Source organism: Poecilia formosa, unplaced genomic scaffold (assembly GCF_000485575.1).
Source record: "Poecilia formosa unplaced genomic scaffold, Poecilia_formosa-5.1.2 Scaffold290, whole genome shotgun sequence".
Lineage (NCBI taxonomy): Eukaryota > Metazoa > Chordata > Actinopteri > Cyprinodontiformes > Poeciliidae > Poecilia > Poecilia formosa.
In genome coordinates this window covers 405,254-418,139 of record NW_006800229.1, presented here as the reverse complement: position 1 = coordinate 418,139, position 12,886 = coordinate 405,254, and the positions used below count along the sequence as shown (strand labels likewise).

General features: G+C 41.1%; 1 protein-coding gene across 1 annotated transcript in view; it reads left to right on the top strand.

Annotated features, from left to right (window-relative positions):
* LOC103151729 (multidrug resistance-associated protein 5) overlaps positions 1–12,886 on the top strand; it is a 37,613-nt gene that overhangs the window by 9,366 nt on the left and 15,361 nt on the right. Inside the window, exons 4-14 of the mRNA XM_007571926.2 lie at positions 4,025–4,172; positions 6,161–6,394; positions 6,574–6,747; positions 7,647–7,794; positions 9,647–9,795; positions 10,004–10,111; positions 11,547–11,897; positions 11,980–12,051; positions 12,159–12,283; positions 12,372–12,444; positions 12,530–12,733. Coding sequence (XP_007571988.1) covers positions 4,025–4,172; positions 6,161–6,394; positions 6,574–6,747; positions 7,647–7,794; positions 9,647–9,795; positions 10,004–10,111; positions 11,547–11,897; positions 11,980–12,051; positions 12,159–12,283; positions 12,372–12,444; positions 12,530–12,733 — 1,786 coding nt within the window. The remainder of the gene's footprint in view (positions 1–4,024; positions 4,173–6,160; positions 6,395–6,573; positions 6,748–7,646; positions 7,795–9,646; positions 9,796–10,003; positions 10,112–11,546; positions 11,898–11,979; positions 12,052–12,158; positions 12,284–12,371; positions 12,445–12,529; positions 12,734–12,886) is intronic.

The following is a 12,886-nucleotide window of genomic DNA, read 5'->3' as shown; positions in this document are numbered from 1 at the left end:
GGGGGGCGCACATAAAATGACATGGCGGACCACATGTGGCCCGCGGGCCTTGAGTTTGACACATGTGCTGTAGACCCTCTTAGATAAAAGTGTGTGATACGTGCTATGTTTTTTTTTTTTTTAACTGGCTGTGGTTTGCATAGGTATTTCAGGTTTTTATTTATTTTACCAAATGACATGAACATGTGATAGAGGAATTTATTTTTAGCTTGTTGTGGTCCAGCCCAGATTCACCAAATTTAAGTTCGATAGATTCAGGCATAGAGCTGATCTAAGTTAGTCTATATGTCAATGGAGCAACTGAAGGATTTTTTCCAATAACCACTTCTGTTAATGAAAGGCACTGTATTTCTATTATCATGTAAATAGTTTTATACAGTTTTATCATTTGGTAGTGGATAAATCATGTTTTCAATGATTATAAAGCAAAAACTTAGCTGTTGCAACATTAGAATAATTTTCTCAAGTGTTCAGAAGATCAGTACATTATTCTCTTAGAAAGCTTATTTGGTATCAATCTGCAAGGAAGGTTCAGGTGATGCAGTACAGAGTCAGATTTTCCCAATCCTGGTCAAACCGGGTTTAGAGGATTTCCACACAACCAAAGATGAATGCAAGAGGCAGTTGTTCTCTGACAGGAGAGAGTTGTTCTTTTGGTAACAAGAAATTTAAAATAGTTTTTCCATCAACAGGATGTGCAAAGGCATGTTTTTAGCAAAATATTAAAATAAAGAAATGGCCACTCTTGAACTGTCAGGTAAGAGGGTGGATTGATTGTGTTTTGAGCTAATGGTGCAGCCGGTGGCTCAGGTAGCTTTTCACTTTTTGATAAAAGAATTGACTCAATAAAATACTGAAAGCAAAAACACCAACGTGCTGGTAGCACGGAAAGCAAGCTTTGAGGGAAAAGAGCAGGCTAATGAGTTTGATCATGATAGATTTTGAATCTCAATGGATTGGTTCAAGCTGAAGGTTTTGACATGACCAAAATAGTCGCACAAATCAGTCTGAATCTCAGACCACAGCAAATATGTGAAATGAGACGCTCTTCTGAGATGAAAAGAATATTCAACTTTTTGGTGTGCATGCAAATTACTGCATGTGGATAAAACTAAGCCTGTGTATTACCAGAAGGAATAATTATCCAAAACAGCAATCTGACTGTGAGCTGTTTTACAAAGAAGAATGGACAAAAACTTCAGTGTTTAGTTGTGCAAAGTCTTGAAAATTTACCCCAAAAGTCTTGCAGCTATTATTGCAGCAAAAAGGGGATTTTACAAAGTATTGGCAGAGCTATTAAAAACTAATGCATAGCATAATTTTTCATTTCATTTGCACATACGCACTAGTTTGTGTCGTTCGAACACGTAATATCCCAACAAAATACACAGAAGTTTGTGTGGACCAGAAATTGTTGAACCTTTTTCCAATTATTTTAGACAATAATATATAAAACACAGTGTGATGGTAAGTCTTACACATCACCCTTAACTTAAATTTCTTCTGGGAAAGATGGCCACCTTTAACTTTCAGCTTAAGGTGCTGTACTTTTGTTTGGTGTTGTTGTTGTTCTTTGTGAGATGTGCTCAGTCTGCTCCATGAGACCTAAGTGACGATCAGCCTGCCTGTTCTTTACACTGACGCAGGAACACTGTGTTGGGGTCGGGATGGGGCGTCTAAGTATAGCAGGGATTAGAGATTACAGTGAGAGTTGTTGCCTGACTTGTGCGCTTATGTCACTCCTCCACCTGAGTCTCAGACAGACTCCCTGACTGTCACTATAATTAGCTGTCACTGACTGTCTCTGTTTGGCTGCCAAAGCACGGCTTAAGAAATAGTGATGCTCAAATTTACCGAATGAACCATCAAGACCAGAAATAAGCGCATTAGAGGGCATTTAGACCCTCACTGAAAACGAAACGCCTTTTTCTTCATTGCTCTTGTGCCGTCACATCGCCATGGCATGACTTGGCAATAGAGAGGAGGGTGACTTTTGAGGAAGTTCTTCTGAATCTGGTGACAACTGCGTGACTTGCTCTACAGCAAGATTTGTGGTTCAGTGTCTGGCGGTGCATTTCTACTTCTTCTGTGACTACTCAAAAGGAGCATTTGTGAACCACTATCCTGCCTCTGTGCTGTGTTTGAATGCTTTACGTTATGTCATACACAGCGGGAATGGTTGTGCAATCATTGCAGAGATGATGGAGAATTTGGAGGGGAAAAAAAAAGAAAGGGAACCCTGGGAGAGTTGACACTTGTTGGTGCTCGGTGAGGTGCAAACCTTGGTCGCAATGTCCCGGCCAGCACTTCCTTGAAACATCAGCGTTGCTTGCCATCTGGCTGATGGCTGCTAGGAACATTTCATTCCTGCTTAAAAAGCAAACAGTCCCGCTTGCGGAGCACACATTGTTGCCCCTGTGCTCTCATTTACATTTCAGTTGGAGTCTGCGGACGCACGAGAGCTTGTGTTGCAACGCAGACGTCTTTTAATTGTTATGTTCATGTTAGGGTTTTTATTGTGCCAGATTTTTACTAAAAAAATGTCGGCTGTTTGTTGTATTTTGAAATATTTCAACGGTTCAGTGATTGAATTAAAAACATCTGTGTATTCTCTGGTCTTATAATCAGGTCTTTGTTTGTGCACTCAATTTTGGTCAATAAAGACATTTGTTCCCTAACAAAACATCATCATGAACAACAGTGAACAGACCACAGAGGTCAGGGACGAAGTTGTACAGAACATAAAATCATTCTCAGGTTGCCAAACAGCAGCCCGAGATTTCCCAGAAGGCTTTTCAAGCCATTATCCAAATACACAAAATTTTATCCAGTATCTCTGTCTAGTTTTTGGTGCAAACATCTTAGCACACTTGAAACAAAACAAAGTTAATTTACAAGTAACTTTTCAGCTAATTATATGGACTTATTTTGAAGTCAATAATTCCTTTGTGCTTATTTTAAAAAGTTCCACTTCCACCGGCAAATTTTTCCACTTATAATGTGGAAAAATGTCTTGATATAAGTGTTTTATTAAACATATTTTATAAACAATTACACAAAGAATTAAATATGAATGCATTTAACATTTTTACTTTTTATTCCACTCTGTGTCAAGCTTAAATAGTGTGGCACTGTATGGCAAAGTCTTCACATGAAAGTAAAGCTCGAATAGTGGCCATGTTATTAAGTGAAATCATATTTTGTCATCTATTTTTTCAAAGTGCTACAGTAGGTATTGATTTTTTTCATTTCAAAGTTTTTTTTTGTTTCATAAACTTTTTCGTCGCTCATTTGTTTAAATTGAGCTCAACTAGATTCTCAATATTTCCTCCTGCTGATGACATTTCTGCCTGTTTTTTAATAGAATATGAGGCATTGCATCTCTAATTCTCTCTCACACACTCAGCTAATTCAAGTTGGGTGTGTGCTGCTTTTGGCTGCTGTTTAATTGTAATTTCCTACATTCAGCACCATTTGACTTAGAATAGTAATTATCAGGCAGCGTGAACGTGTAGCTGCCTTAATGCTCCGTCTATCTCTGATACGTTTTTAATAAAGTCGTTTGGAGCGTAAATTACTTTCTGCAGCTGCTCCGCTGCTGCTTTATAGACTCATTAGCCGTGAAGCATTTGGCCAACAAGATATTTATCCACTTCAAGCCACATTCTGCAGCCATTGAGGTACTTTAGAGCTTCTTCAACATGTTACCTTCCTTTCTTAAACTAATTACGTGATGCATCATTCATGATTCTATATTGTAGGTCACCTTCTTTATTATCACCACTAGCTGCACGTCTCTTGTGGTTTTTACATAGAATTATTGCCTGCCAGGTTGTTTATCCCCCCGACCCCCGGTGGATTCTTGGCATTCTGATACACTGCCTGTACATAATTTAAGACAAAAGAGCAATATATAGAATACTCTCTTTTACTTAATACGATCTCGACCTCTGTAAAGGCCAGACTTGCATGCTTTAATATGGCAATAGCAGTGAATCTTTCTCTTTTTTTATTATTATTTCAGACTCGAGTTTTTGTGGCACAGTGAGCTGAAAATGCGTGGACGTGAGGGAGTATCGCTGACAAGAGTTTTCTGGAGGTTCTGCCAAACCCGGATGCTGGTGGCGATCTTCTCTCTCCTCCTCACAATGGTGGCAGGCTTCGTTGGACCTGTGAGTACCATTCAAATCCTCTTTCTGTTCATGCTCCTTTGAGAATTAAACCCTCAGGGTTCTTGTTTGCACTTTAAATCTCTTCATTCACTTTCTTGCTAGACTTGCTATTTTAAAGCAAAACAAAGCCTTTGATGGTGATGGAGAAACTCAAAATAATTTGTGGTCAGAAATGTGTAGTTCTTTTTTTATGTCTCTGCTTGTTTTTTTTTTTTTTTGTTTTGTTTTTTTACCTATTTGCCCTCAGAGAAAATATTCAATAGGTGCATATTTCTAGTCTTTCCATATCAGATATTTGAAATAACTTCACAGCCTTGTTTAAAGTTCAAATTTACTTCTTATCTAAATTCTCTTGCATTGTTCCTTTGTATCCTTAGCAGTTTATTTTTAATGCTGCAGTATGTTTGCCTTGTTTCATCAGTGCTGCCAAGGTTTAATAGCATTAACTGGATTTAGTTTTTGGTCAGTGACGCATTTCTCTGCCATTGCTTTCTAAACTGCTTGCTGCACATGATTGCACAGCAGCATTGTGTGGAGTTTTTCCTGCAGTTTAAGATGTGATAAAGATATTTAAGTGGTCTTGGATTTCATATGCATCACTGGCCACATTTATTTGCACCCACTTCTAAAGGTATGCAGAAAGTCTTTAAATTAAAAATGTAAATGCATTCATGCAAAGTGTGAATACCTGACAGAGGACTTATATTGTCTTACTGAATATTGAACCATTTGTTTAAATGTTATATTTTCCTTTTCTTTAGTTGACCAAAGTTTCTAGAGGTTTCTGGTTCACTTCTAATCAGTAACCCGTGGCGTTCCCTGGGTAATAAATGTAATATGACACTGAGTCCGGTTCTTTTAGCCCCTGGCCACTAGGCTGAATGAGGATCCATATTTGTATTGACATCTTTGTGAACAGGGTAGTAAGGGTTGCAGATAAAATACATGACTCCTGTTAGAAAAGTGCTGCATTGTAGCATTTTGGGCGTTGACAATGGTTTTCGTAATAGGCATTAGACACCATCTACATGCCAACCAGTTGTTTGTGTTTTTTGGACAGAAAAGGCTTTTCTGAGTGTGCCTGACAAATTTAAACATGTGGAGTTTGTTAAGCTCTACTAGGATTTTAATTGCAGTTGTGTTGTTTGATCAGATGAGAATAGGGCTAGTTTTTTCATGGCTTTAGTGGTTTTATAGATCCATCCATCATTATACTAGGGTTGGGTCACAGGGACAAGAGCCTAAGCAGAGAGACGCAGGCTTCCCTCTCCCCAGACACTTGGAGTAGGACCTCGTACCTGACCCGGAGAGGACACTCTATCCTTTTCTGGTTCTCGACCATGGTCTCGAATTTGGAGGTGCTGATTTTCATCCAGACCAGGTGTCTCTTTCTGCAGATGCAGGCATCTGCAGAAACAGACACCTGATTCTAAGGTTAACAAAACCGATCCTATCATCACTTGACTGCTCCTACAAACACTAGGGGGCTGAGAGCGGGCCTGGAATCAAACCCAGCACCTCCGGGTCAAACTGTTGGGTAAAAAACACTCCAGGCGCATCAGGTGTGAAATGAAAGCACACCTTGTACTCACTGTTGAGCACTCTGCGGGACTTGGGAGGCTGTGGACCTATTTTACTTCCAAAACCCATAGAGAACCTTGTTACAGTGTGTCGTGGCATCATTGATGTTTTAAATGAGAAATCTAATGAGAAGTAAACTGGAAATGGGTTAAAAAGTCAAATATGGGTTGCTTATGGAAAAAAAAAATCAGATTTGGGTCCCATTTGGCTGTACTGTGACTATGTAGCCTAAGTGTAGCTGGTATTGAATGAACTATTTTACTTTGGAGCTACTATTTCTCATTTTATTTCCCTTTCAATAATACACTCTACACTCTATCAGATTTTCTAAACTGAACAGTTTTTCTTTCACGTCTTTCTTTTTTTTCGCTGCTACATTTTCCCTCCTCGTTTCTGTCCACACTTAGGCTCTGCTGGTCCGAGCTCTCCTGGAATATTCCCAGAGCTCCCAGATTTCCGTGCTGTACGGCCTGGCTCTGGTAGCCGGGATCTTCCTCATGGAGCTGATGCGCTCCTGGTCTTTGGCGCTCATGTGGGCTGTGAACTACCGCACCGCCACGCGCCTCCGTGGGGCAGCGCTCACGTTTGCTTTCCAGAAGATCCTCCGCCTGCGCAACACTAAAGACATCACCCCAGGCGAGGTAGGCGGCATCAGTGGAGAGGGAATAGAGTTGCATCTTGATGGTTGAGATGGTTGACCAGTGCACCAGTCCTGATCATTTCCTTACAAATCTCACATTTTTAGGGCGAGATTGACTAAAATTAGTCACACGGCTTAAATCAATAAACACAAGGAGTTGTCTTTGCTTTTCCTGCCCAGCTGATCAATATCTGCTCCAGTGATGGCCAGCGGCTGTATGAAGCGGTGTCAGTGGGCTGCCTGCTGGCTGGAGGGCCATTGGTGGGAATACTCGGCCTTTCTTACACTGCCTACTTCCTGGGCCCCACAGCTCTGCTGGGATCAGCCATTTTCATCGTCTTCTACCCAGTAATGGTATGATTTCTTGTTGAGGCAATGGAGAATGTGATGCTTTGTGTGTCAGTCACTGTGTCCATCAGAGTGCCTTAGAAAAATCTGTATGCTCCTTAAGTCCTGTCATGTTTTGTGTTAAGCTTCAAACTTTAACACTGTTGACTTATTAGCTGATTTCTGAATGCTTTGGTTGCACTTATTCTTCTTTAATGGCCTCAGAGTAAAGGGGACTGGACAACAGATGCATGCAGATATTTTATACATTTTATTTGTAAAAAAGTTGAAAAGCTGTCATGTAATGGCTCAGAGCCAGACCCAAATGAAGGGCAGACAGAGATATCTCTGAGCAAACAGGATAAGTAGCTGAAAGAACACACAGGAGCAGAATATAAATACCAAAATAAAGCAAATCCAAAGTCTGAGAGACCTTGACAAAAACCATGTATTGCTTTCCTTTCACCACTTATTTATAGACTACTTTGTGTTGATCTGTCACATACAATTCCTGTAAATTGCATTTAAATTTCTACTTGTAATGTGAGAAAATGTTAAACAGTTTAAAGGGAACAAAGAGGAAATTTCAAAAGACTGAAGAAGAAAAACAACAAACTCTGCTGCTGACTAAATCTTTTTTGCAATAGTTTCTACAGACTTTTCAAGAACCCCACCAGCACTCTTAATCGCATCATAACTATGTGACCATAAATCTCCCATCACCTTTTGAGCTGTTAACGTCAAATTACACCAATTACACCTCAGGCACAGCCGGAGACTTTGGTGTTCATGTGAAGGACGTTTATCACTCTAGTCTCCCGGAGAGGCTCCACAGCCCAGCTAATACAAGTGTGTCTGCTTTCATTTCCTCTCCTGCCACTTATTCTGTCATCGTTTTTTCCCCCTCCCCATCGCCGTCTGGACAGATGCTCGCGTCGAGGCTGACTGCGTATTTCCGCAGGAAGTGCGTGGCGGTCACTGACCGCCGGGTGAGGCTCATGAACGAGATCCTGGGCTGCATAAAGTTCATCAAGATGTACTGCTGGGAAGACGCGTTCTCTCAGAACGTTCAGAGTGAGTGCCTGTAGACTTCCTACATGACTCAGCGTTTACATGCAATGGGCCTGTTTCCTGTTTTCTGTGCCTCTCTGAAGAATCCAGAGCTGCTTTGTTCTTCTGTGGGCTCATGCTCACTTTATTTTTAATATCAGTCACATGCAAATGACAGGAGATTACTCCATCACCCCAAATCTGTTTTCCTTTAAGTGCTTCTCAATGTTTTCTACCTCTATGTAGGTGCTAATGTTTGGAAAATCTGGATTGTTTTTTTTTTTTTTTTTTTTTCACTAATGCACTTCTGGTTTTTCCATAGTTCAGACTGATTTTAGCATTACCCTCTTTCTTTGACAAGTGTGCTTTGCTGATTCTTTTTATTTCAGCTTTGAATTCAAGTCAACTCACAGGAATAATGATTGAACCAGTTTTTATCATCTGTCACAAACAAAATCTCTTTTTTGCATATTTTTATACTTCAGTTTGGGTCCCATGGCTTCTAAAAACATCTTGAACGCATGAAGAAAACCACCCAGCCATTTTTTAGTGTCTGAAAAATGAGCCATTTCATAAACTTCCCAACTAACGAGTCACACTGAGCTGCTACCTAGCAACCGCATCCAAGCCCTGGCTGTCACCTAGCAACACAAGGGGACCTCCAGCACATTTGGTCAGCTGGTTTTATGGCTGTATGTTCTGTATAATGGCTGATTGAAAGATAAACGTTTGGTTGTTGATTTACCATTCAGAAACCACTTGCTAAATTATTGTTGATTGTGCAGGAGACTCCAGTTCTTCTTTCCAGAGAAGTACGGTTGTACAATTGTGCATATGTTTCTACCCATTTTCACATGCGAGTGTAAATGTTGAGTGGGAGGCGTGGCCAACAGCAGCTTATTTGGGTTTAAAATGACAAGAGGCCCTAAAATGGCTCATTCTGAAAGGAACTCAAAGAGCAGACTAAAATGTCTTTATTTAAGAATAATTTTGTTCAAAAAACATGTAATAAACATGTTCTGAATAGCCCATAAATCTATCCTAACCTGTTCAAGGAAGCACAGTAGAGCACCTTTAAGGACAAAGTGAGAAAAAAAAAAAAGGTTAAAATCGGAAATCGAGTTTGGTCTAAAGAAAACATCCGAGAGGTTGTGTTTAAACAATTTTGCGCAGCCTTTCTCTCCATGTCGTGATATGTTTACAGATAAGGATCTTTTCCTCCCTTTTTAATCGTTCTCCAAATTAATCAAGTGGGGCTCAGTTTTACTGCTGTTCTGTGATGACCTATTACAGTGATAAATAATTGGTGTTCAGTTTAATTACCTATGAGCCTTACGGGTTACAGAGCCATTCCTTTCAATTAGTATCAGCATTACATGGATGATCAGGGTGTTTGGCCTGGGTGTGTGACTCATTCTCTGCTGCTCACACAGAAATTCATCTAAAGGGAATCCAAACGGGGAATAAGACGTTCCGGGAGGACTCAGAGGAGGGAATTCTCATATTTCACACACTGTACTGCTGGAGCCTAAGATGCTGAAGCTTTTTGTTCCTGCGTTGGCGCCCAGTGCGCCCGGGTAACAAAGCAGCCAGCGTATGCATTGAGTAGATACAAGCATGGAGGAAGGGGTCAGTTTTTGGGCTTCAGGCCCGGAGCGTTATCAAGCCTCAGCAGGTTTTTAAGCTCCTGCAAGAGAGAGGTTCTTGTAGTCCCTCTTGGATCTGTTTTTCCATGCATGTTGTGCTGGTTAGTGACTCTAGGGGTGCTGTTGATTAAATGCTCATTGGTGGACCCTTTGGGAGTCACTCAACTCCTACTTTACTTTGTTTTTCCCTGTCCTCTTAGTCATCTCTCTTTTTCATGTCTGTCCCACAGAGGTGCGGTCAGAAGAGAGGGGGATACTGGAGAGAGCCGGGGTCGTCCAGAGTCTCACAGTCGGAGTGGCTCCAATAGTCGTCGTGATAGCGAGTGTGTGCACTTTCACCCTGCATATGGCCTTGGGCTATGACCTCACTGCCGCTGAGGTATTCATGCCACGTCATGAACATAACTGTACATTGTCAGCTTTGCACGTCGTTTGTTTTTTTAATTGTTTTTAAACAACATCTCTGTCACTTGCCTAATGAATCCATTCAAATTGCTTTGTTGTGTTTGTTTTAAAGTCATAACTGAGAAAAACATCCTGCAAGTCACATTTTTTTTTTGTTTTTGTTTTTTTCTGTTATTCATAAGGCTTTCACTGTAGTTGCTGTTTTCAACTCCATGACCTTTGCCCTGAAAGTCACACCTCTGGCTGTGAGATCCCTGTCGGAGGGGGCTGTCGCAGTCAGTAGATTTCAGGTGAGAAAGACGGAAACGTCTACAGAAAATATACGATGCCTGTACATGGGGATTTTTGTGGTAGACTAATCTTTCATCTAAATAAAATCAAGCACAACTAATGGAGCACACCAGACAGATCTGAGACAACGTGATGGAGAAGTTTAAATCAGAGTTAAGATACAGACACAGCTCAGGTGGGAGAATCTGTTGACAGGACAGGATAGGATTCTGTTGGAGGACCAAACATGATTTGATTCTCCAAAAAAAATGCTTACACAGCATTTTATTTGATTCCAGATATAAAATATTCACTTAAGAATTGCGTAAGAAGTGTGGGGGACCTTTTCAAATCTATGCAATGCTTTTAATGCCAGCACAGTCGTGTGCCATCTGCAACGTGTTTTTATCTGCATCCTGTTCTGCCAAGCAAACTTTTTCTAATCAGATGGACTCTAGTAATTGAAGCGGTGTGCCTGCTCTTGCTGCACTAACCACAGAAGCCTGTGGTAATAATATTGTGTATTATATCCCTGTGTTACATTGTGTCATCCAGCTCCGCAGGTGGATCAGGGATTCAGGATGACTAATTTCCGATTGTCTGTTCTCTATCTGGACCTTACAGTTGATTTCAGAGATGGAGAACACATGGCTTACTAACTACAGACCCTACAAATCAGGTCTTTATATGAGAGTGGTATTGTTAAAAGAAACCCATAAGTAGTCATGTTTCCAGTTTACCACAAACATCCCCGTGGTGAAGCACTGAAACATACCACTGTTTTTTCTTGACAGATTTTTATAAAAAAAAAAAAGAAATCCTTGTTTAACTTTTGATTTACTTTACAAATATCCACTATTTTGTCAATCTGTCACATTAAAGCCCTATAAAACACACCAAAGTTGGTTAAATGGGGAAATGTTCAAACAACGTGGCTAATTTTGCAAAGCATTTTAAAATGTCGTGGTACATCTAAAAATGTAAAAGCCTTTTTTGGGGGTTGAAAATCTAAATTAAACGTAGAATGTTGGTACTGTGTGAGAATCGGCAAGTGGCCTCTACCTAGAACAAATGAAAAGGTGATCTTGTTGCTACAGACCTTTCCGCCTGACCCCCATACTGATGCTTTGATATCATGTTTCCCAACACACGGTGAAAGTCACATGTTGGTGAGAGAGGTTTCCCAGAGCCAGCTGGGGTTAAGTAAGCAGACATTTCTGCCAAAGATGCATCAGAGGGTCCAAGCTCCTTTCTAAATTCACTCCAAAGCATGAATTATAAAGTACTGAAGAGCTTAATGACAGGCCAGATTCTACTTAAAAGCATTAGGCTCTGTAATGCAGTCACCAGTGCGGTGCAAGTCCATCATTATGTAACAGAAATAATGATAAATCTCATGTGAAAAAAACTTTAAGCCAACCATGCGATAAATTCTAGTTTTGTTTAACCTCACAGAGGCTCTTCATGATGGAGGACAGAGAGATGATTTTAGCCAAAACGGAGGATCCAAACAACGCAGTGGAGTTTGTGGACGCCACTCTGGCCTGGGAGAAGGCACGGCCCCCTGTTAAAAAGCCAAATCCGCCTCCCAAGAAGCGCAGTGGGATACAGCGAGTGCTGCGCAGGGAGAAGCTCAGCCTCTACATTTCCACAGACAACACCAAGGCAAGTCAAGATGCTCCCAATGCGCAAAGTCTCCTCACAAACATGGAGCAGGAGAGCCCGCAAAGCACCATCTCCTCCACCCAGAGCATACGGCCGCCGCTGCACAAGACCCTGCACCGCATTAACCTGCAAGTCAAAACGGTAACTCCACAAATAAGCCTAGGGTGTTTGTAGAGTTTTGCAGCAGCTCAACAAACCCTAATCTTAAGTTTTCTAATCGAAGGGATCCCTGGTTGGAATCTGTGGAAGTGTCGGAAGTGGGAAGAGCTCACTACTGTCGGCTTTACTTGGACAGGTTTGATTCAGTGGCTTCGTTTAATTAAACACAGTAATCCCAGAAAAAGCTGAAAATGTAACATTTAGTGTTTTCATTGCTTCTATTTTTCTAATTTTGTACAACAGATGACTCTGGTAGAAGGTAGAGTTGCCGCAAGTGGTGGCTTCGCTTACGTTTCCCAGCATGCCTGGATCCTCAACGAGTCTCTAAAGGAGAACATCTTGTTTGGAAATGAGTTTGACTCGGTCAGGTAAAAATCTCATTTTGAGTTACAGTAAAACAAATCTTAAGATTAAATTTGTGGCATCTGAAGGATTTTGCATTTGTTTCCACTTCAGATACAATGCCGTGCTGGAAGCATGCTGTCTTCTCCCAGATCTCGCTGAGCTTCCATATGGAGATATGACTGAGGTTTGTGTGTTTTCTCTCTTACGGGACGCCTAGTATTTTATTCACTAAATATCACAGGCTGCTTAGTTTGATACTTGTCATGCAGATTGGAGAACAAGGCGCTAACCTGAGTGGTGGGCAGCGTCAGAGGTTGAGCCTGGCTCGTGCTCTCTACAGTGAGAGACCCGTACTCCTCCTGGACGACCCACTCAGTGCAGTCGATGCCTGCGTGGGGTCACACATCTTCAGCAGGGCCATTCGCAGGGCGGCCAAAGGGAAAACGGTTCTGTTTGTAACACACCAGCTGCAGGTCAGAACCATCTGTCAACCTCAGTGCATATTTGTGATATAGTACAGACTTCCATTACACTTAGAGAAAAGTCTGAGATCTACGTCCATATCCGCTACACAACTGATATCCTATTCTCCATTTTTAGTTATGTGATTTGCCAGAACAGTGGCA